This window comes from Venturia canescens, chromosome 7 (assembly GCF_019457755.1).
Source record: "Venturia canescens isolate UGA chromosome 7, ASM1945775v1, whole genome shotgun sequence".
NCBI classification, from domain to species: Eukaryota; Metazoa; Arthropoda; class Insecta; order Hymenoptera; family Ichneumonidae; genus Venturia; species Venturia canescens.
In genome coordinates, this window is record NC_057427.1 from 105,924 (window position 1) to 131,000 (window position 25,077).

The window sequence follows — 25,077 nt, forward strand, 5'->3', positions numbered from 1 at the left end:
ATAATGCGGAAAGAAATTATATTATTTTCTGTGCTCTCGTTGAACACCAAATACACTATATAATTATATAATCATAGTACCCTGTTTTCAAGGAAAAAACAAAAAGAAAAAATGGATAACCATTACGATATATATGCTTTTTCTTCTCAGTTGGGCGGATCCCGTCCATCCCTCATCAATCGCGATGATAGCGAGAAAGCTTTATCCGCTGATAGGACTGTTTCTTGTAATTATCGACGCTTACGAGAATCCCCTTGGAAAGGATTACGAAGAGGATGGTACGAGGCTGATACGAATCGATGGTGACGTCATATTTGGTGGAATATTCCCGATGCACGAGCAAGTAAGTGAACGAGCAATATAGCCAATGCGCTAACATAAATATGATTTTTTATTTTTGTATTCTTCGATCGCGTTTTTTTTGTTTTTTTTTTTTTTTTTTTCAATTATACGGCTAGTCTTTGACAAAGTTTTAATGGGGATAGGAAAATGATTAGTAGAAGATAACTGACTTGGATTTTTGGCGGATAAAGATTTGGCATGAGCGGGGATATTATAGCGCGGCGGATTGAGGAGGTGGTGCAAATGACAAATGAAAAAGGCGTTCCGGGCGAACTTCAACGGGGTTTGGTTAGCGCTTTTGTCTCGCGATATTTATGGGCCTGTTTACCCGACGTCGTTATCTTTTTTGCTGTTATTCACCGGGTGTCTACTACGTGTCTACGATAAATAGTATATTACACCACAAGGGCAGGAATATCAAACTTCTGCCCGTGTGGTGTATACTATTTTTCTTCATAGCCGGTCGAAAGTACGTTTCTTCCGAAATACGCAACTATCGATAGAAGATGTTTTGATGCCTGCCCCCGACATTTGCTGCACGAGCGAAGCGAGTGCTGCTGGTCGGGGGGGGGGGGGGGGGGGGGGGCAGGCATAAAAAAAACAAGATATTAGCAAAGATAATTAATATGAATACTTGCATTCCTATGAACCTGAAAATAGATCATTATTCCGAACGACTATATTCATTTTATCAGCCTGGTCACTTTATTTTTGGCTTTCACATTGATTTTATCTGGAAGGATAAATGTATGTTATTCGTTCGGATTTGTACTGTTTTGATAATAGTGCTTGGAAATAATATGGCATTTCCATAACATATTTCCGAATGAATAACATAACCTTATTCGTATGGTTTGCAGATGACTAGACACAACCTTTCAAAAAACACGTAAGCAATATCGGTTCAAACGTTAAAAGTCAAAAGTAAAAAAAAATAATTACGTCAAACCTTTCGAAATGCAGAAAAAAGTTTTTGCTCCCGCCGAGACAAATGAAGCGCGTGCAGTTTTGACAGCGCAGAAATGTTATCTTTCGACTAAGGTGTGCAGAGAAAAATTTTTCTGCCCTCCGGGCCGAAGTTGCCACATTCCGCCTACGTCGGACAATAAAGCCTCAGACCACATGTTTGTCAGCCTCGGCTTCGCCTCGGCCGACAATTACATGTGCTCTGAGACTTTCCTTATTTTCCTGCCCTAGGTGTGTAATATACTATTTGCGCCCGCTGTCACAGCGAGCTTGTTTTTTTTTTTACCAATGCAGGAATGTTGAACTTTCGGCCCTGAAATCGGGGCCGAAAGTGCGTACTTTCGACCGAGGTATGAAGAAAAAACACTTTATTTCCCGGGCCCTGTTGCCAGCAAGTTTTAGCTATTCGCAGTTCCGTCTCTCGCAATGGACTCAAAGCCCGCATTGAGTGCACGGGTGTGAACTTTCTGGCTGCAAAACTTATTATTGGATGCATCGTTCTATTTATAAAAATAATAAAAATATTGTTTCGACTCTTCGGCCCGCCGTGGTGTAATACAATGGTAACAATAATAACAATGGTCGGACTTGCGAGCCGCCAGTTCCTTATTCGTAGACAAAGGGTTTTGCTCTTATTGGACGCACGTGGTTACGTATGCGCACTGGTCAGGAAGCGGGTATTAAGAAGCAATGCCGCCAACGATGAGTTAAAGGTTACAGGCATGATACCTATCCGGGGCTGTACTTGGCTTTCCTAACGACCATTATGCGCATGCGATAACAATAAAAATATAGCCCCCGTATATATTAAATGGCTTGGTAACTTAGTCCCCGTGCGCGGCGAATCGGCGAATACCGAGTTCATTGATAACGAAGAATTTTTTCACGACACCAACAACAACAACGAAAAATGATGAGAATGAGTGTAATGAGAAAAGATTGAAACATTAATGGCGGTTAGCCGCTGCATGGTTATAACTGGGGCGCGTTTTGTTTGAAAATAATGATAAAAGGAATAATACGACGTGGCGCCGTGGTTGCAACAATTTTCTACATTTTTTCTATATACTAATAAGTACCGTATTTAGCGGCAATAACAAGTGAATTTAAAAAATGTATATTTCTTACTGGCAGATTGCTGCATTTCGGGGTGGATCGCCCTGTGGCGCGGTAAAAGAAGAAAAAGGGGTGCAGCGTCTCGAAGCCATGCTCTTTGCCATAGACGAGATCAACAAGGACGACAAACTTTTGCCAAATACTACACTTGGTGCTCTGATTCTTGACTCTTGCAGTAGCGACACGTACGCCCTCGATCAGTGCATGGAATTCGTACGATCGTACATGAATCAGGTGAGTTTGAAAAAAGAAAAACTTATTAAAGTGGACGTTAGCGCCGATAAAAATCATTGTATTCGAAAAAATTGGCGGGTATCTTGGAGGGAGTACTCTTTAGATGCGTGCATCGCGCGGTATCGTAGGAACAAAAATGAACGTACAATCACGGACGGAGGCTTTAAGATTTATATTCTATATCTTAGAGACATGGGAAAATTTAATTAGGGCTCGAATAGATTAAAATATTGAGATACAATGAAAGCTGTGGAATAGAAACAGAGCCAAGTCATATGCATACTGCTGTTGCAACCGTCTCGTATCCGCATCCATAGCGGAGTCTTTGACTTGCTGCCACATCTCGAACGAGCAGGGATCATGTATTCCGGGGAATTTCTCGTTAACCAGTCACTCTGCGCGAAATCACATTTAAATAAAAAATATTTCATCGAGAGTGAAAAAAGGTTAAAAGAAAATGACGATTGAATGCGATATATTGAGAAAAAAAAAATTTGACTGATGAGAAAATACAATATATCGCAGATTCGGTCGAATTTCGAAATGGTTCCGATTAGACATGCATGCGGTTCCCTGCTCATACGATTTCTGTTTCAGCAGGCCATTTAACAAAGTACTTGATTCGTTATTCGGTTTACACAAACTCTCGTAGTCCTTACTAGTAGAAAGCTTTTTCCTCCTTGCTTGGCTCCGCGATGTGACGTGTAAAAGATTCACTTGCCCCATTATTGTGCGATCGTAATTTCGTGCATATGCAGCACAAGTTATCTCTCTCTCTCTCCCGTCACCCGCCGCTTTACCACATTCCGCTTACCCTTTTACCCATCTTTGCTTCTTTTTTTTCCTCCTCGGGTGAGCTTCCTTTCCGGAGCTTGTTATCCGTTATTCTGTTTCCCTTGCGATTCTATAACACTCGTGAGAGCAATATACTGGTAAATTCCCTTTCTCCCCCCGCTCCCCCGTTCATCGATCCATAGATATGAAACATTCCGCTACAAACTACTTCGTAATAAAAAGTGCTTCCGTTACTAATACAACATAGTACAATATAACATACTTGCCGACACATGCACGCCACGCATGCACACACATTCGCATGATATATGTGCTTTTGACTCTTGAAATTTCCTTTAAGCTTATCTCACCGCGCTTCAAGCCCCTTTACAATTTCCCTTTACTTTTTCATTGATGCCTGTGTTATTCTGTAAACACCGCTCCTCCTGGAGGTATTGCTCAGCAGCCTCGTTTTTTCTGAGGCTATCGCGTATTTTGACCAATGCAGATTGAGAAAAATATGCGGCGGGCAAGCTGCGATACATAATAACCGTTAAAACGGTCTCACTCAATCGAGTATCAAGAGCAACGCATCGCGAAGACTGCGTTATTTAAATAATTTTAAACATACAAAAATGTGTCAGTTTGTTTGAAAAAAAAAAAAAAAATAATAACTCGTTCAATCTGAAATACTGTATCTCTTAATTATTCTGGCTTAAACGAAACGGGCGTTTTCGTTCCGTCGGAAATATATAATTAAAAATATTCGTTATTTTTGTATATTATGAGAATTATTGACAAGAAAATGATGAGGACAAAAGTTTGGTGGTTTTTTTTAGGAGCCAATGTCTGTACAATCACTCGTCATACAAAAGAAACTTGCTCATATATACAAAGTGGATTTTCTATAGTTTCTCGTCGCGAACGACGAACTAGTTAGACACTCGAACGCGTACAATAGTCATAGGTATCGCGGTAATAAACTGTCAACATCTCAACAGCATCGCTTTCTTGTGACGGTTTTCAGGTAGATACCAGCGACTCGCTATATGTACTATGAAACTTGACAACAATTTTGTTAAGACGATTATTTTTCTTTAATATTGAACGGATATTTCGAAGAAGCGAGTTTTTCTCTCCAATTATTATGGAATGGTTATCGATTATTGCCCCTATTAGTATTAGGTAGTAATGCGGTGAATCATTTCCATATCCCGGTGATAAGGTTACATTTGAATACGCATGTTTCATTATTCGAATAATAATTTCGTACCGCGTACCAAAAATGATGGACAGTTCATTATATTTTCTCATTATCTGCTTTGATGTTGCATGTTCCTCTATAGTGAAGCTAATAATGTCAGAACCTAGGCGGTTGAACAATGGGTTCATTGACAGGCGAAGAATTTTCGACTTTGTCAGTTTCGACGAAGAATGTCTTGGTCTTTTTTTATTCTTCTCAATATGATGGACGTAACAATAGTAATAGTGATAATGATCGTTGCTTATTTCTATATAGATGCTACGAAACACGTGAATTTTTTATCATCGGCTGCGATATTTATTATAGACTGCTCGCGGCTCGTATAATACGCATAATATTAATTTGATAAATATCCTGCATCTGCATGATTAACCAGCGGACAAATATCTGGAGATTTGGAGTAAACGGTGCGTTTGTAGGATGACGAATACAAGGAATAAGAAACACACGCCGTGCTGCGATGACCGGAGCCGCGCCGCGCGCGCATGTGTTTTTTACAAACGCCCCGAGTAGGCGGTAGGATAATCGCACGCAGACTGAAAAAAATTATAGCGAGTCAATTGAGACATCCGCTGCTGGTAGAGCGCTGGTATATCGCTATTCGTTGCCAAAATTTCGTTCTGGATCAACATCAGTTGTACGCGCGAGCCGTTTCCGGATTGCCAACGGATGTAAAGCCGCATCTACCGCGGCGGCAAGGCTCGGACGATCGATAAGTTCTGCGAGTACACTCGTTTACACTCGTTCCAATCAAATGGACGCGGAGCTTTTTCTCGAATATGAGACTTTTCTTACTGTGCATGCGTTTCACAACCGCTGTTGTATAATATAATATCATCATTTTCGTTTTCGCGCGTTTATATATCTATATATAAGCGCTTCCGCGCGCATTCGAACCAACGCAAACTATAATTCGTTCTATACTCCTCCTATGTTGGAAATATCCATATTTTCAATGATAACAACTATTTAACGGCTTATCTTGAGCTGATAAGTCAATTTATTGATTTAAAAAAAAAAAAAATCAATCTTGAAAAAAAAAACTTTTTTTTCCTCCATTATTGAGTTTTTGAAGCATGTTTTCAACCGAATAACGAAATTTTGCAGATTTCCAATGGATAAAAAAGTGTTATAAATTTTCGGGGAAGTTTTCCGCTTTTCCCTACTTTCTTCTTCTACTACTTCCCTATACATGTATTAATCCGCCATCCGTATTATTACTCATAGTGAGCGTGGAATATTTAGTGCGCATAGGTTTTGGCTCATAATCGGCAGTTTGGTTGAGTTATTAAATTGGGATTGTATATAGTACTCCTCGGTCCATAAATAGCAGAGGAGAATCGAATTTGGTTTGTGTACAAAATAGGAGTTGTGCCACTCATAAAACTCGAACGAACAGCTCTAACATTATATCAATGATACTGTACACGGATAATCTTATTATTGCGGACGCCGGTGCGAGAATCATGGTTAATAAATTTGTATAGTTGATTGCGTGCGCGTTATATATTATATGCTCGTCACATTCTCTAATGTTGAACGATTTGCTACTCGCGATCGCTTTTTATGTGTGAAAGTTGACGCGGCGCGGCGGACATTCGACGATCGAACATAAAATTCGGTTTTTATCTTATACCCGGGTTTATTATCTATGCAAAGCCATTTTTCATATTTCACAATTGAATCGAAGCATTTTTTAAAATTTCATCAGCGTCATCGCACAATCTATACTTTCGCACAGTCCTTTTTCATGAAAAACGAGCGGCGCGGGGTATTGGTCGTTACCATTGCAGTTCACAGCAGCGCGCGCGCGTGCAAAAATAAAATTGTGTATATATTGGAGAAAGCTCAAACTCTGCTGCTACCTTTTGCTCTACGTTGCTTGTCGGGAGCGTCTTTGCTACGAATTATCTCTCGAGTAATGATTCGATCCAAGCGAATTTCATCGATCGAAGACACTCTGCCGCGATGACGCATCTGTGAAACACGTGCGCGTCTGTATGAATTGAAATCCCTGTAAATCCAATTAAAATACATAATATACCTCATTAAAATGTATAATACCATTTTAGAATCTTGTACTACACATTCATTATCGAATTCTCTCGTAATAAGGTTTCGTGAAATATATATATATGCATTCGTTGGAATGAAATTGCCTCGAGGGTGTCTAAAAATTCGTGGCATGACCGGATTTAACCTATGTACTACATATATTTACTCGCGAAAGTGCAAAGCTCCGAAATAATTGATTAATTCTCTATCATTTAGTTACAAAATGTAATGATGATAAATGCTTGTATCATATTATGTTTTTTGTTCAAGGACATGTCGGAGTACAAATGCGAGAATGGAAAATCACCGGAATACGTACCGCATAAATCGGTAACCGGAGTTATCGGTGCCTCGTTCAGCGTCGTTTCCATCATGGTGGCAAATATCCTGCGGCTCTTCAAGGTTAGTCTCAAATAAACTCTGGCGCACGCGCGCATCCAAAGTCGCTTGAAAGATCAGTTCCATTTATTTATCATTATAAATAATAATATTAGCGAATAGTTATCGAGTCTGTACCGGTTTAAAGAAGAAAAGGGGAAGAGAGAGAGAGAGAGAGAGAGAGTGTAAATGTAACAGAGTGCATTGGTTGGTATATGCATGAGAATAACTGTAAGCAAGTAAGGCTGAGATAATGAGATGATATATTATATATAGGAAGTCAAGTTCACCGTGGCGGTATAAAGCGCGGCGTCGGGCGAAAGAAAATATCGATTTCGGACGATATTCGAGAGTCGATGACGAGTGCCCGCCCGCCCGCCCGTGCGCGTCTCTCTTGGGGAGCGACCGATTTCCATATCGCGCTTTTTTCGCATCCAAGTTCCTATACATATATGATATAAGCCATATAACTTCCGACGCTGTCCAAATCATCCAAATCATCATCTCACTTTAGTCTTATCGCACTTGTTTCTCCTATTTGATCATCGTCATCGCCGCGTCGTCGCCCCTTCCCCTTGATACGTATAGGTGTCGATACATCAATACTATGCGTACGTACATATAAGATTACGAAAAAAAAACCGAACAAAAAAACAAAAGTATCCAATTGATTTTTCAAAGCAAGTTTCCCCGGTTATTGTAGGAGAAAAAAATAAACAAACGGATCGTATTTCTCGTCGGCCTGTACGACCATGTATAATAGTACCAATAAACAAGTTTTTGTTCGCGCGCGAAACGTGTAAGCTCCGCGTGCTTGTCAACCGCAGTCGATAGCTTCGACAAATGCGGATTGACTGACGCGTCAGGTCGTTATTTAATAGTACGAGCATGCAGGAAGATAGAACCAAGAAGGAAAAGAGTTGTTGTAAAGATAAAATCGAAAAATGCTGCGGTTGTATCCTGAATATTTCATTCGAGCCAAAACAATTTTATTTTTCCTTAAATTGCTCCTCGCCCAAGTGCGAGCATGCAACCGCATATATGAGAAACCGTCCGCATATAGATACAGGAGAAAAGTTTCCAGAAATTTTTTCATATTTAATAGACGTTTTGGGCGCCCAAGTCTCGACCCTCGCTCTCGAAAAAAAAAGAAAAGGAAATACGTAAAGTCTACGCGGTTGGTAAATTTCATTAGTATGTGAAGCTAGAGGAGGAGAACGAGACGACGGTGGTATTTATTTCCTTCAAACATTTATATCAGCAAAACGATATTTTATTGACGAGCTGGAAGAATCAAAAAAATTATAGGTATATGGAAGAGCGGCGGCGGCGGGGGGTTCAAGAGTTAGTGGCGAATAAGGTGACGGCAAAAACCGAGTAATTGCTACTTCTCCATTCGCAGCGAGTAGTAAAAGCATGTACTTGTCAGACGACGCGTCAGTCCTAACTCCTGCCCTACCGTTTTTAATGTTCTTTCCGCAAATTTGCCCACTTTAAATCCTTGAAAGCTCAAAACCTCTTTTGCGAATTCGTGTCTACAGAGAGAAAAATGCTGAAATGAGCATGCAGCTTGGAGAAAGGTCGAGCTGTACTTTTGTGTTCACTCAATTATTCGAGTTAACAACGCTAACTCGATCTCGTTTTACATTCTACATAGAATGTTAATACCTTCAGCTACTGCAAATTCAATTGAAATTTTTTCCTCAAATTTCCATATTTCTCTTTCGCGTCGAATCAAAAACTCACCGATAATCAAATTTCACTATCGCATGCACCTTTCTCGTACGATACGCATTTGCATGAAACCAATTTGCTTTCCATTACGGCATTACGGTTTACTTGAAGAATTTACAAAATAATTATGGTGAAAAATAAAGTAAAATGTTATGTTATAAAAAAATGAATCCAGCATGCAACGCGTTAAAGCGTGTGCGCGCGTCTTTGTTTTGCGGTGGAACGCGACTCGGCAAAGTGAATTCCTAGCATGTTGGACGTCTCGTTCGCTCGCGGACCTTGAGATTAAAATTCCCTTAATACATTTTCCTTTCGAACATGGAAAGATTGATTTTTTTTCCGAACCCTCGTTACCCAACAACAACAACAACTTGCCGACAATTGTAAAAAAATTATTCAATGGAAAGCACTCGAGCAGTAAGTGGCGCGCTGTAAGTAAAAAGCTAATAAGAGAGAGAATAATGTAGCTCTCACAAAGACAAGTTATGTGTACACGGTACGCGTGTAATGGCCGTACGAAACTAGAACGAGGTACTACATAAATGTTAAATGATTGGCATGAGGAAATTTCGCGCTCGGTGTGTATCGTCGTACGACCGCGGGGGACGATAGGTGGATGCACGAGAGAAGGAAAATAGAAGAAATGAGAAATAAAGAGAGGAGAAAAAATGAGCTCGAGAATGTTTGTGATATGCAATGGACTTTCCAAGGAAGCTTTCTATTTGAGCTCCCTTGAAGTCACAGGGCAAACAAGTTTTTCGAAGGAGAAACGATCCGCGCGCAGGAGAAATATATAAGAGAAAAACGTAGACACACACAGTCAGTTTTTTTCCTACAGCCGTTCCAATAGCTCCGGGCTCTTCGACGCACACACACACCAACTATCCTGTCTGCATATATATATATATATATATATAAGTATATATATTAGGGTGTGTCGAAAAAAATCGATATTTTTTTTTTCGGGCTCCACAAGCATTTTTCTTCTTATTGTTATGCCAAACGATGAAGCTAGCCAAAAGGACAGCTCAAAATAAAATTATTTCGGCCGGCCCACCGCATACTTCAATTTTCCATAAGAATAACGTGTGAAAAAAAAACTTCGGTGAACATTGTTCCATATCTGTAAAAAAAATTGCACAGATATTCTACTGACGTATTTTTATAGAAAATTGAATTCCCTACAAAAAAAGTCGTTAGAATCATTGGCCTAGAACCAATCGTTCAACGATTACAGCAGTTTAAAGTTTCTAACGTCACCTAGCCAGATTTCGCATGTATCATTCCCTATTTTCGAGGTCGCTCCTTTTAATGGTACTGTTTAAATTGGACTGAAAACTATTTTTAAGTATAGTTTTTCAAAAATAGCTTCTAGGATTGTTATCTAGGCAAAAATATCGGGCGCATACTGTTCTCATTTGTTTGAACGAACGACATAAATTGTTTGTCTTTCCACTATTTGTTTGAATAAATTATGAAATTCAATTAACCAAACCAAATGCATAGATACAATATACATAGGAAAAGAGAGAGAGAGAGAAAACAGTTCAATTTATTTCCCGTGCTTACTATTGAATTGATTAACTTATTATAATTACATGTTGGCGTAATACCGAACCGTTTGAGCGCTGTAAGCGCATACGTTGGCTTAATGCCGAATTGCTTCAGTCTTAATTTTTTTTAAATATAAAAAAACATAGGCTTTAGCCCAATCTAAAAAGCACCGTTAAAGGGAGCGACCTCGAAAATAGGAAATGATATATGCGAAATCTGGCTAGGTGACGTGAGAAACTTCAAACTGCTGTAGCCTTTGAACGGTTGGTTCTAGGCCAATGACTCTAACGACTTTTTTTGTAGGGAATTCAATTATCTACAAAAATACGTAAGTAGAATATCTGTGCATTTTTTTTTAAAGATGATATGGAACAATGTTCACCGAAATTTTTTTTTCACGTGTTATTCTTATGGAAAATTGAAGTATGCGGTGGGCCGGCCGAAATAATTTTATTTCGGGCTGTCCTTTCGGCTAGCTTCATCGTTTGGCATAATAAGAAGAAAAATGCTTGTGGAGCCCGAAAAAAAAAATATCGATTTTTTTCGACACACCCTAATATATATATCCATATAGTATATTAAGTGTCAAACGGCGCATAATACGAGCGTCTACATTGAGTATATTTTGCTTCGGTGCATATACACGGAAATCCAATTCTAACGAATGGCACCGACCCAGAATTTAACACGAAAGATCATGCTTGTAAAAATAACGGAATTCGCGATTTTTTTTAATGCGAAACGTTTTTCGATTTTTCGAATAATTATTTTAATCCAACCGTTATTGATTCGTTAAATGCACGCTTACATTTTTTTTTTAACCAATTAATTCGGACCTTTGGTTCGGATTGGTGTTAGGACAACGCCCCCAATACCAACCATACCAACCATATACCGCAATGTGTACATTGATATACCGTGTAGTGACGATACTCATTAGTGAATAACAAAGTCACGAGAAATGATAATATAAAACGCAGATAGGCAAGAGAATCCGAATGCTCTTGTTGGCTCAGTTCAAGTTCTTCCACATTTCATTTATCGAGAACCGTTGCTGGCGGTAGTACTACTCGCAGTCTTTGCCTCTTCTCACAACCCTTCTTCAAAGATACTCGTGTCTATTGACGCGAATATTTATGCGAAAATTTTTTGAAAACACTTTTTCTTTTTTCTTTCCCTTATTTTCTTCTTCGTTATCTTTTGTTCGTTATTGCGAATGACGCGAAGCACTTTGATATTTCGGTAGGAGCAATCAAATCGGTCGCACCCGCGTATATGGGATGCGCGACCGATTTGATTGAATTTGTTGACATGTTTTTTTTTTTTGTTATTTTTTCACACAAGAACGTATATGAGGCGCGCGCACGCGCCGGAGCGGGGGAGGAAGAAGTATGGATTTGGAAAAAATTCGAGTACTAGCTCGTTTGAAAGGTTGTGAAAAGGTGGGCAATGCGTAGTACGTCATTTGAAAAGGAAAAGAAGAAAAGTTGGATAAACTCGGAAAGCTACTCGCAATAAATGCATACATATGTATCATGTATCGATGTTATGTTGTTCGTATGGATGTACTCTTCACAGCAGAGTTCTATAAACGTTGTAAGTACTTTTATATAAGTTTTGAGGGAGCGCAATGGCCAGCACCGCGATCGCTATAGTCATTTTATATTGAAAGTGGCGCGCGGAACGGAACTGGTCTCGTATATCTCGCATGGAGTTGCAAAATTTCGAAACTCTATTCGCCGCGGAGAAACTTTTCGATAGTTACGTCACATACTGGCATAAACATGCACACATATTTATCGAGTGCATCGCGCTTCTCCGTACGAAAAATCACGTGCTGGTATGTCGAGGATAAAAAAAATATTGAACTTGATGATCTTATTAATGAATCAGAGCTCGCATAAGTATTAGGATTTGTCTATGAAAATAAATGCTGTCTGTTTCGCTTCAATTTCTTCATACTAAACGGTCCAATCTCATTCGGAGTTGAAAAAAAATCCATTTCCCCGTTGTCTGAGCGATCTTTATTGGTAAAAAAATACCCACCTTTCGGCCACTAATATCGTCCGTGCTGGTTAGAAACCACTGTCTGTTGCATAAGCGAAAGATAATGAGATCATATATATATATATACTACGTGCGCGCAAAAGTGCGTGGTAACAAACGGAGGAGGAGGAGGAGGAGGGTGGTTGGTACCAAGCCATAAATCATGAGTCAAGGACTAAATTTATTCTTCCCTAATCGCGAATCTGCTCGGTATGAACAAGTTCAGCCGGTTTCGTTCGCGGCATGCCGCCTGCCTTATTTGTGTCTGGTGTTGCATGATTATTCCTCGAAACCCACACACCCATTTGACGATTCAGGGGATGACTGTCCCGTTGGACACAAACAATATATTCCTGGCTCCTGCTTCCACGATGCCCACTCCCCTCGGGTTAAATTTGTTTTGCTTTCGAATATTCGTGATATTAAGTTGAATCGGCACGAAAATAAATTACATTTTCTTCTTTGAAAACGCGCGAACCGCGAATGAGAGCGATCAATACAATTCAATGATATAGAAATCATCAAGCCGTGAAAGATATTTTTATACAATTATTGAGGTTATTGTTTTCAAAATGCTTAAACAGTTAATCTTGATTCCATCCATTATTGAAAAATGCGAAAAAAGTTGACTGCAAGTGGGCGGCGACCAGCAGTATAGTTTTTCCTCTGCCGGAGGAAAATATTATTTTTAAAAGGTTGAAGAGGAGGTTGAAGGGTGAATTTAACATTTTTTTTCATTCTCGTAGATCCCGCAACTGAGTTACGCATCGACGAGTACGGAACTTTCGGAGAAGAGCCGTTTCGAGTATTTCAGCCGAGTAGTCCCACCGGATAATTTTCAGGCACAAGCGATGGTCGAGGTGATACGACAGTTGGGTTGGAAATATGTCTCTACCGTCGCGGTCGAAGGTGATTACGGTGAAAAGGTACATTATCATACATTTTTTTTTTTTCATTATCGTTTGCATGCTAGTCCTATTTGACGAGGCAACCCCTGCTTTCGTTATTAATGAAAACGCAATACCTATCGTTATTTGATACAAGACCCGGCGTCCAATATTTAATATCCTTTGGATATCATACGAGGCGGAGCGATCCCATAATAGTAGTATATGTAGCGGGATGAATTTTGGTTTGTCTAATGCCGCAGCGCGCGCGTGCGCGCGCGCCGAGAAATTATGAATTATCTTTTATTTCTCCGAGCTTTGCAAAGAGAGCGACACAGCTCAATCAACATCGATCATTCACCACCATGAGAAACACGTGTGCACACATATGAGCGTAACAAACTCGCGTGACAAGGGGACTGAGTGAAAAATAAGCAAAAACTGGAATATAGAATTGTGAAATTTTGAAATAGCGGAAAAGAAATAAGTGTCCATCGATCGAGAAAAGTTGCTGAAGAACAAAATCAGTCCGTGCGAGATGGATGCGAATCGCGCCTCTCTCCGTATACGGCGGGTGTATTCTATTTTTTTTCATCGTCAAATCATTTAACTTTTTCGTTTACTCGAATCGAATTTCTCGCATGTCATTTGTCTCGCGCACAACGTATCCCCCCATACTCATCCAATAAAATTCCGCAGGCGTCCGAGAGTCTCCGCGATTTCCGCACGGGATACATATATCGAGCGATAGGAATAAGGAAACCAGAGAAAGTAATGCCAATAAGAATAGAAAAGAAAAGCCAAAAAGAGGCGGCGGCGACAGAATAGCTGTCTCGCGTCCGTCCAATAAGATCAAAGAATATACGACGAGATAGAGAGAGAAAAAAAATGAAAGAACAAAGATAAAATGTATCAATCTCACAGTTGGATTAATATTATGATCTCGGTATCGCGCATTTGCCGCACGGATCTTACGGCCGTTTCCGCTCGAACGTTGACGCGATGGCAGTCGAAAACATTCATTCGAACCGTGATCTTTACGAGTTGTCTCGTCAATCGCAGAATTTAGCGAGCACTTAGCTCGCAAGGGTTATTCTCTTCCTCTCGACGATTTCCTCGTCTACGCGTTAAGCCTCAGCATCCCCGAGTTTGGCCTCGCTCGCATTCTCTCTTTTTTGTTTGACGACGATAGATTCGCGTTCTCAATCTCGTACGTCCCCTCTTGGCTCCTAGCTTGATTTTCATTCGATGGGAAACAAGAAAAATAAAAGCCCAACGGAGCTATATGTTACGACGACCGACTGCGCGTGCGATAAAAAGATGTGCGAAATTACGTAATTTCTACTTTGCCAAATACGCCCCGCGAGATAGGTCGTAAAAAAGCTTGCTGTTGGTCAGATTAATTTGGCAAGAAGCGTGTTTTTATGAAATATTTTAAAAATCGTCAAGAGCGCGCAACTCATATAAGCATTCGCGCAGATAGTTTTTTTTTTCCAATACTACCGTAAGAAAAAAATAAATCCAGCATCGAATCGTGTCACTGATTCATTCGTAAATGATTGTTTTGATATTCTTAGGAATGAAATACGGTGTGACGACACGAATGAACTTGATTAGATCCTTTGAGGCACACACGCCTCAAGAGAAACTATATGGCGCGAGAAACCTCTTGGGAAATAAAGGTACCGCGTAGGGTGAAAAGTTGAGCGTGTACGGTTGAAATATCGAGTGTCTCGGCGGTCTCGGCCGTCTCAGCGCATTATTGACAGAGATAAAAAGTTGAGGCATAAACTCTGGCTCGCGGTGAAGCATATAAGAGAAGCATTTTTCGCGTATCACGAAATTCTTTATGCCCTCCTCGTAGACAGAGCAGGGATATAGGTAGAATACCGCCGCTCGAGAGCGTGTATGCGTATTGGTGATGCATAAAAAAGACCCAAGATTCTTAATTGTTTCGATTATCTTTGACATTACAACATGACATTACTCGGTGAATTCTCATTAAAGCACAGAGATAAGAAAAAAATCAAACGTGAGATAGTAACGAAAAAAAGCACAAAATTCCTTTTTCAGGGAATTGCGAGTTTCATTGCTCTTTCGTCGGATTACAACATATGCGTTGCTGTCAGCGAGAAAATTCTCAGAAATTCGAAACTCGAGGATTTTGACCGTATCGTTGAGAGACTCGGGACGAAGCACAACGCGAGAGGCGTTGTACTCTTTGTTGACGAGGATAACGTTAGGTAAGTGTTTATTTCGAATCGTTATACGTATTTCACAAAGAATCTCTGCGAGAAATGGTATCCTAATTTCGCCTTGGTGTCTTAAGGAGTTTCGGTACAGGCGATACAATGTTGCCATGTTAAACCATGCTAAAAACATAAAAAATTTCAAAAAGTTCAGAATTTTATAAAATTTCATGAACATATTCTTTAGTGCCAAATTTGACAATACAAATTTTTAAAGATTTTTCTTCTACACAGTTATCGAGTAATTGATCACTAAAACTCACGTGTATGAGCATAGCGTTTCCAAATATATATAGGTATACATTCCGGGCATAAGAAATCTGCTTTAATGCGTAATTACTCGATAACTATGTAGAAGAAAATTTTGAAAAAAATTGTGTTTTCGCACTTGATGTTGATGAAGAACATTATCACCAAATTTGATCAATTTCTTAATATTTAGACTTCTATACCGAAACTCCTTAAACTATTTTTCTCCACCTATGCTCCTTTTTTTACACCGCTTCTCCTTTTCCTTCCTTTCTTTCTTCCTTTCTTTCTTTCTTTCTGCGTCTGTCTGTCTGCCTGTCTGTCTCTAATATTTTTTTAATGAGTATGTCTATGCCGCGTTGACTCCTTATTCATGGATCGATGCATAACGCGGAGTTAAGCGACGGGCGGGGGTACAACTCGCGACATAATGAACAAATAATTTTCGGGCTCCGGTTTGCTGAGCACGGTAAATAAGGAGCTTTTCTTCGACCAAGTTGAACGCCGTATTTTAAACCAGCGTGCGGCGCGCGTAAACGCACGAAAAACTTGATGAGCAAAGATTCTATAGTTAAAAGCGACCTGCTTCGGGTTTCCCTAATTTTTACATCGCCTAATTTATATGCTCATTCGAACGTATCATATATGTAGTAAGTGTGAAAAAATGCATTTTTCACACTTTCCATATCCTGTAAAAAAAAAAATGATGGGGCCAATGGGACTTGGCCTCGAAAAAAAAATGCTCTACTGATGCTTCTGACTAATTTTCTCAAATTTACAATGAAATTGAATAAATCTGAATTCTACGAAAAAAAAAAATGGGGCAAAGTGACTCTTCTGTTTGACAAAAAAATTTTTGTGTCAAAAATTTTGTGCGTTAGGTGGAATTGGAAGACTTTCGATGTGTGTACGGTGATCATTAGGTTATTCTGTGTCTTTGTGGTATTTCGTCGTGTGGTATATTTAGTCTTCGTATTATTTTGACGCATGTTAGTTTGGCCGGTTATTTTGTTCCAGTGTTATTTTGACATGTAACCCAAAAATAGGCTCTCACCTCGTGCACAGTTATCGATGATGATAATGTTGGTTATCAATGCGATTAGTATACAATTCATATGAATGAAACAAACATCTCAGTTACTTAAACCTTAAAGATTCACAAAATATAGAGAAATATAGAGAGTTTTTCGGTTAGTTATCGACAATTTGTTGATCAATGGCACATTATATTACTGAAGAAAAATGTTAGAGAAAACATATCCTGAGTATGAAAATTATTTTATCTTCAACTTTTGAAAAGTTAACTTTGCCTCAAAATTTACAATTTTAGATAAATCCACTTTCCCCCGAGTGGCCACTTTATTCCATGTTCCCCCCCCCCCCCCCCGCCCTACTTATTGCGGATAAAATGATGCGGTGAAGGGCGAGCAAACAAACAACTTTTTTCTGCGGCGCAACGCATTTTTCACGTTAAGATGCGTTTCGTTATGTTTCTCTTTGAATTTTGTATTTATGTTAGCAAAGAGAAGCATTTGAAATATCGTACGCCAGCCCACGAACTCGGGGTCTTTGAGTATATTATTTTCGTTGTTTTTTGTTTGCGGGTTTGTTTTTTGCACTCAAATAATATCTATCCATTTTATTCAATTTGGTGCCGGAGAGAAAATCGCTTCGTGCAAATAGGCCCCGAAGCGACTTAAGAATTAAGGTCGCCATTGAGGTATCCGCGACATCACTTGCAACGTCTTGCAAATAATTTTTCATCAGAGAAACCTCTTGTCTGCTCTTTGTACAACGGTGTCAACTATAGTCGTTGAAACAGCATTAAGTTGTTTTATTGACATTTAAATTCTCCCGCTTACATTATAAAATAAACCGGGGCGGGCCCGCTTCCTTCGACCACACTTGTACATACAAGTTGCGCTAAGATGAAACAAGTCATAAAAAAAAGCGCATACCCGCACCTGTTGAATACACGTCGATGATTCGTGTGAAATTTGGTCTCTATGCTGACGAGAGTCTCGCCGCACGCTCTCCTCGCGCGCATGAAATAGTATACACGAGTGCATGCGTTAAAAAAGCTCAAAGTTGGCGACTACTCGTCATTTCGTTGTTCAACGATTTGGTATTACAGGACAAATAAATGGCATATTACTGCGAGTCCGGTACGGTGTGCCGCATTACCCGCTCTCGATAAAATACTATTTCTATTACCTACGTGCGTATTCCAATCATTTCCGCGATAAGGCGCGCGCGGGGATTCTTTTTTTATTTTCTCGATGTTGTTGTTGAAGAATTCGCCGCGTGAATATTAAGCGCTCGATATTAAGTAGATAACTATGGTGTTATTTGAAGGAGAAGCCTCTCTTATACACGCAGTACAAAAGCTTTTGTACGATGATCCATATACCACCGATGAGCAGTGAATACGGTCAATGTTGATCGGACACCCGAATGCGGCGATGCGGCGATCTGTGCCAAGCAAGCGCGGGCGCGCGCGCGTCAAGCCTGCATGCCTGCATGTATATTGGTCCGATCATACGCGCTACCGTACTACTTACTTCACCAAAGCGATATCATTATCGCTATACTCATGATGCTAACGCGTATGAAATTCTCGCATTAAGGATCCTTGTTCGAATAATCATTCAAGAATAGATATGCATTTTCGACGTACACGAAACATTGATTTTTTTTATCGTTAATTTGTTATAGAGGGAGAATCGCATTTTCGCGCGTGGGTTTTATATATATAGTATAATGTGCGAGTTTTAATAAGAGTCAAACGGGATTATTTCGTTGCTGGTTGGTGTCCCCGTATACACGCGTACATACTATATAGGTACGGTAGCTTGTTTCCGCATCAGAACGACGAGTCGCCGTCAAAGCCCCCTCTCGTTATACGCCTAACTGCCGAGAGCGAGAGACTTGTCATTTTTCTAATAAAAATGCGTTTGCCCCCCCCCCCCCCCCCCTTTGGAAACTTGTAACTGGAAACGGTGAAAATGAATGCTGGCAGGGAATAAACGACAAATGTATGATTATAAAGGCTTCAGATGTGATTATAGATGTGTGTCTCCAGTCGTTGAATAAAATTCCTCCGCGCTTGTAACAACATTTATAATCATGCCAAAAGCAGGATACAACAAAAACATGCGAAATACAAAACTCGGAGAAGAAGAGTTCCGGCTTCCTTGGCATCTATCCGCCATTTCTTGCGCTTCTTGCGTTGTAGCATTACAATTTTTCGTTCGATTCCTTGTTCATCCGAAGATACTATAGAAAAGCGCGCGCAAAATATTGGCGAACTTGGTTGGCCACTGTGTCAAAAACTTGGCACGACGTTGCACGAATGAGCCATAATAATAAACAAAAATTTAAGTGCAAGAAATGATAACGAGGACACACAAGAGGGAAGGCCGCCTGTTCGCCGCGGATGCCGTCATAGGCAAAATATTGAATAACGATAATAATTAATTATACTTTATTATGACGAACCCGCCTCGGATTTTCATATGTTTCAACCTAACCATTTACAGATTCTTTTTTCAATTCGATTTGTATACACTTCCGTTTGGATATATAGATCCACGCGGATGAATCGGTTTAAATATGTCAAAATATGTGTAAACCTTTTTTGTACTACTTATACTGAAAAAATAAGGATTAAAAAATGTATAATTCTTGCGCATCCGCGATGAAACATATCTTCAACGACACTTTTTATCCTCGATTATAACGGATCTCGCAACCGCGAAATCGCGCACGGCGAGATGTTACAACATTCTTACCTTGAAAAGAGATTGTTCGAGCAGCGCGAAATGTACAAACTATGATCCGTCAAAGGTGGCCCATGATTTTTTACGCATTACTCAAAATTATATCTACGCATGAATGAGTCAAAACAGTAATATAAGAATGCATATGAGCGAACGAAGGATGGTTAATATTTGAGGAGACATCGAGGTCCGAGATTCGAGTTCTGCATACTGTAGATTGTCAGACTCTTCAATACTGGATTTTGAAGCAGGGTATGGCCGAGTCGATATTTTGCCATCGTGCGAGTGCGCTGCGATAAAAAGTGAAATTCTCTCCGCGCCACGGTTTCGCCTATTCGCTCTGTGCGCGTGGGCGGAGCCAAAAATGTAATACTACTGGGGCATTCCACGCCAAATCGGAACCCATTCTGCTTTTGCATCTCCGATTTTCTTGATAATTTTTTATGTTATAGTGCATATTGAGAAAGACCTCCATGATTTTTTCCAAATTTTTTTGCCCAGCCGTTTTTGAGATATCAATTTTTGAAAAAAATTGTTCTTATTTTTTTCAAACGCCCGTAGCTTTGCGAAAAATGGGCCGATTGGAACGCTTTTTTTTTTGAAATTTTTCTCATTCACAGCACTTTCAAAAAATGAAATTGAATAAAATATCAAATACGTATTTCTATAAAATTTTCAAATTTTGATTATAAAATGTTGATTTCCAAAAAACACGTAGCGATCGATTTTCTTGAAATTTTTTTCATAAAAACTGTTACTTATCCCGCAAATTTTAAGACTAGTCCCATAATGGGCAAATGATGGAATCTATTTTTTTCGAATTTTTGAAACTTCATACTTCAGCTATCTGCACTGAAAATAAATAAACATTGTTTTTCTAGTTCCACTCGCAATAGTTTTTGCCATCTATGAAATATATAAGATATGTTTTAATAATATAATGAATTATGACCATATATTTTCAGTTAAATATATAACAACATAAGGTTTTTGCATTACTTCTTATTAAATTTCATATTGAGTCAGTATTTTATGCGTATGGAGAGTTGCAATACTTAAAGGTTCTTACTATTTGAAAAACGAAACTCATTCTAAAATAATTGAATTACTATATCTGTTCGCACGTTGGCGCCTTTTGAAATGATTTTTAACTTTTACTACGGTCGGTAATAACAATATCGTTAACACAGCTTAGCGGCTGAGTATCTTTTTAGGTTAGGACTAAGAACAAGATTTTAGTGTTGTGTTTAATCACGTATCAACAGTGTCTCCTGTATATAACCTTTACTGATTTGCTTTAAAGGAAAATTTGTGTAATATCACCCAATTTTTTTTTTTTAAAAGAACTGATTTTGAACTTTTGTGCTATGTCATCTTTTGGAATATATAATTTATGCTGTAATCCATTGCAAATAGAAAATCACAGAGTTAGGAGGGGTCTTCGACGAGCTTCTATTCCCCAACAAAACTCATATAACTTGAGTAAGGATGATTTTCTTTGCACATGGTGTAGAAAAGAATTGGCCATAAGGAATAGTGCCTGTGATCATGAAGTTGAAGGCGGAGTTGAAAATGTTGTAACTGAGAAAACCGTCTCATTAATTTCAGAAATGGTGTCTGGTAAATTAATCATACATCCTTGGCCATTTTCCAAACTTTATTTATGATTAAATAATAGTCTATGTGAAAATAATTAATCGATTTTATCATTTTTTAGAGTTGGAAAGCGTGAGTCAAGAACTAACCTCTCAAACTAGTAGCTTGTCTCAATTGAGTTTAGGTACTGTGTTGCCTGTGGTTAATGATGCAATCGCATTATTAAACCAATCCCCAATCGTTAAAAAGTATGCCGATAACCAAACTTATCTACAAAAAAAAGTTCGAAATGTATGCGATGAATTGAATACGTCTTTGGGAATATTGAAAGATACTGACGATGAAACTAATTCAAAAGACTTTTTGGAGATGATCGAAAAATTGAAGATTAAGTTTACCAATAATAATACGACGAGGTCTGAGAAAATTCAAATCCTCACGCTCTTGCCTGAAACATGGGGCCTACCCCGAGTTTGTAGTATAATGGGTTGTACAAGATACATGGCGTCTTTAGCTAGGAGACTTCGTGAAGAAAAAGGCATCCTTTCAACACCAAATGCGAAATTAGGTAACGAATTTTTTTTTATGAAAACGAATTACTGATTTTTTATTCAGTAAAGATAAACTACATTTTCTAATACCTAGGTCGTTCGTTATCAAATGATATAAAGGCTCGGATTAGGGAATTCTATGTTGACGATGAAATCAGCGTGAATATGCCTGGAATGAAAGATTATCTTTCTATTAGGAATGATGACGGAAAACGTGAACATATGCAAAAACGACTTATTCTATCTAATTTACGCGAATTATATGAAATTTTCAAAGAACGATATCCTGATCATCGAATTGGTTTCTCTAAATTTGCGTCATTACGCCCTCAACACTGTGTACTTGCAGGTTCTAGCGGAACTCACACTATTTGTGTTTGTTCTATGCACCAAAACATTAAGCTCATGATGTTAGGTAAGTGTAGGTTAAAAAAATCTTTATCAAACCATAAATAAATAATATGAATAATAAAATAAATAATATAATAATATAAATAACATAAATAAACTCTTTTGTTGCAGGATGTAATTTAGCAACTCTTACAAGCCAATCTGAAACATCATTACAGCATTATGGTGATTGCTTGGAAATAATTATGTGTCAAGAATCAACTTCTGATTGTTATTTCAATAATTGTGATAAGTGCCCAGGAGTACAAATTTTAAAGAATTTATTACTTGATATACTAGATGAAAATGGAATCGATGAGGTAACTTACAAGTATTGGATTTCAAAGCCTCGTACAAGTATGGAAACATTCGTGAAAAGTTCAACAGATTTTGTCGATAATTTTTGTGAAAACCTGCTCGCTCTTTTACCGCATCATTACATTGCTAAAAAACAAGCAAGCTATTTGAGATCGCTAAAAGAATCATTGAAACAGAATGAGTACATTGTGATTTGTGATTTTTCGGAGAATTATGCCTTTGTTATTCAGAATGCTGCATCTGGATTTCATTGGAATAACGACCAAGCAACGATTTATCCAGTTGTAATTTATTACAAAGAAGACAATGTACTTATTCACAAAAGTTTAGTCATAATATCTGACTGTTTATCTCATGACGCAGTTGCCGTTCATGAATTTATAAGGATTACAACGGAATTCATCAAAGAGTTATCCAATGATGCTGTGAAAATTATTTACTTTTCTGATGGAGCGCCTCAGCAATTTAAAAACTTCAAGAATTTTGTAAATATTAATTATCATAAAGAAGACTTTGGCCTGGAAGTTGAATGGCATTTTTTTGCAACAGCCCACGGCAAAGGGCCTTGTGATGGAGTAGGGGGTACCGTTAAAAGAATAGCTTCACGAGCGAGCCTTCAACTTCCGTATAACGAACAAATATCAACACCTCATCAATTGTATGACTGGGCGGTAAAACCGAATTCTTTGCCAAATATTTGTATTCGGTTTTTTTCTAATGACGATTATATTCAAGCCAAAGAATTTTTGGAGAAACGTTACTTAAAAGCTAAAACAATATCAGGTACACAAAAATATCATTGTGTCATACCTGACGGAGAAGGCACTTTGAAATTTAAAGAATTTTCATTTTCTTCAAATTCGCAAACTTATAAGTTGTTCAAACGTGTAAGAAAATGTGAATAAATTTAAAAAGTTATCTAATATTATAATAGCGTACTTTATTCGACCTATTTCTTCTGCTTTTAATGAATATGTACACTAGTTAATAATTATTCCGTGTCATATAATCCTTGAAAGTAACTTTAATGTAAAGTATAATGATTTTTCGAATTTTATTTTACATTTGATTTAGAAAATTCCGTATCGTTTTTTTTTTTCTAAAAGTGCGTCTAAAGACAAAACTCGAAAAAAAAGATTCCCTCTCACTGAACATGAAATTTCAAAAATTAAAGAAAAATAGATCCCATCATTTGCCCATTATGGGACTAGTCTTAAAAGTTGCGGGATAAGTAACAGTTTTTATGAAAAAAATTTCAAGAAAATCGATCGCTACGTGTTTTTTGGAAATCAACATTTTATAATCAAAATTTGAAAATTTTATAGAAATACGAATTTGATATTTTATTCAATTTCATTTTTTGAAAGTGCTGTGAATGAGAAAAATTTCAAAAAAAAAAGCGTTCCAATCGGCCCATTTTTCGCAAAGCTACGGGCGTTTGAAAAAAATAAGAACAATTTTTTTCAAAAATTGATATCTCGAAAACGGCTGGGCAAAAAAATTTGGAAAAAATCATGGAGGTCTTTCTCAATATGCACTATAACATAAAAAATTATCAAGAAAATTGGAGATGCAAAAGCAGAATGGGTTCCGATTTGGCGTGGAATGCCCCTACTGCACTAATAGTATTAGTGCATACTGCCAGCGCCACTATAAAGGGGGCTCCGACGTTTTTGAAGGCATACAGAACTATTATACGTATACACGACACACGCTCACTTTCAAAGTAGTAAGCTACTGTTTGCGAATTTCTGCCGCGTCGTTCGGCGTATGCTGACATAGCTCTTTTCCATCGGTCAAACTTTCTCGATGAATTACAGTTTTGAAAATTCGATCGCGGTAGATAAGGAGGAATAGCCGACAGAGATCCCATATTACCTTCAAAGGACTTGCTTACTTTTTTACATATATTCATTCGTACCGACTTGCCGTTAATGCTCCGATAAGCCTCACCGATGCCAATGAATTTTCCATTAGTTCATACACTGTCGTATATTTTTGTGAACCGTGCGCGCACGGAGATAACGATCGAATGCTCGATATTTCTCGACGCGCGATACCGCCCTCATTCTCAAAGTCTCGTTTATTATTTTGTTTCTCTCTTATTTCTTTCATTATTTCCTCTTCTCTTCTGCTTGTTCAAATATACCTACATATAGTGAAACGGCACTCCCTTTTATCCTATCGAAATATCACATTTGAACCCCGGCGCCACGCGAGCTCGTACTTAGCCGCTCGACGCGACTCTCCGTGGCTCAGCGTAAAGGCTATCGCCTTAACAGAATAAACTCTTTTCTCTCATAATTACACTCATGTTATGTTTCAACGACACTATTAATTTCATCTTTATACGAGGCAAGATTTAATCGAACAAAGCAAATTCAAAATTCAGTGTAAAAGGCAATTGAAAGTGTCCAGATAAAACTTGTCCAGAAAAGTCCTATTGCGTGCTGGATCGAACGGAAATAGCCAGTCACGAACAAGAGTTTGGTTCTAGGAGAAATATTGATCCAAATTGAGCGTAATTTATTAATTTAACCAGTGCAACAAGAAAATTTGATTTATTTAATTTTGAAAAAGTAAAATATGATTTTT

General features: G+C 38.5%; 2 protein-coding genes across 3 annotated transcripts in view; both read left to right on the top strand.

The window, feature by feature from the left end:
* LOC122412911 (metabotropic glutamate receptor 7-like) overlaps positions 1–25,077 on the top strand; it is a 77,555-nt gene that overhangs the window by 25,528 nt on the left and 26,950 nt on the right. Inside the window, exons 2-6 of the mRNA XM_043422898.1 lie at positions 151–343; positions 2,443–2,658; positions 7,022–7,153; positions 13,210–13,389; positions 15,424–15,593. Of these exons, the coding sequence (XP_043278833.1) occupies positions 185–343; positions 2,443–2,658; positions 7,022–7,153; positions 13,210–13,389; positions 15,424–15,593 (857 nt within the window). The 5' untranslated portion in view covers positions 151–184. The remainder of the gene's footprint in view (positions 1–150; positions 344–2,442; positions 2,659–7,021; positions 7,154–13,209; positions 13,390–15,423; positions 15,594–25,077) is intronic.
* Positions 20,712–23,410, top strand: LOC122412912 (uncharacterized). Of its 2 annotated transcripts, none has more exons than XM_043422900.1 (4): positions 20,712–21,109; positions 21,345–21,791; positions 21,869–22,189; positions 22,297–23,410. In XM_043422900.1, exons 1-4 carry the CDS (start codon positions 20,995–20,997, stop codon positions 23,385–23,387), a joined length of 1,974 nt encoding a protein of 657 aa, XP_043278835.1. In that variant the 5' UTR covers positions 20,712–20,994; the 3' UTR covers positions 23,388–23,410. The 2 variants fall into 2 exon arrangements, with proteins under 2 accessions (XP_043278835.1, XP_043278834.1); XM_043422899.1 differs by having other exon boundaries at positions 20,714–21,247.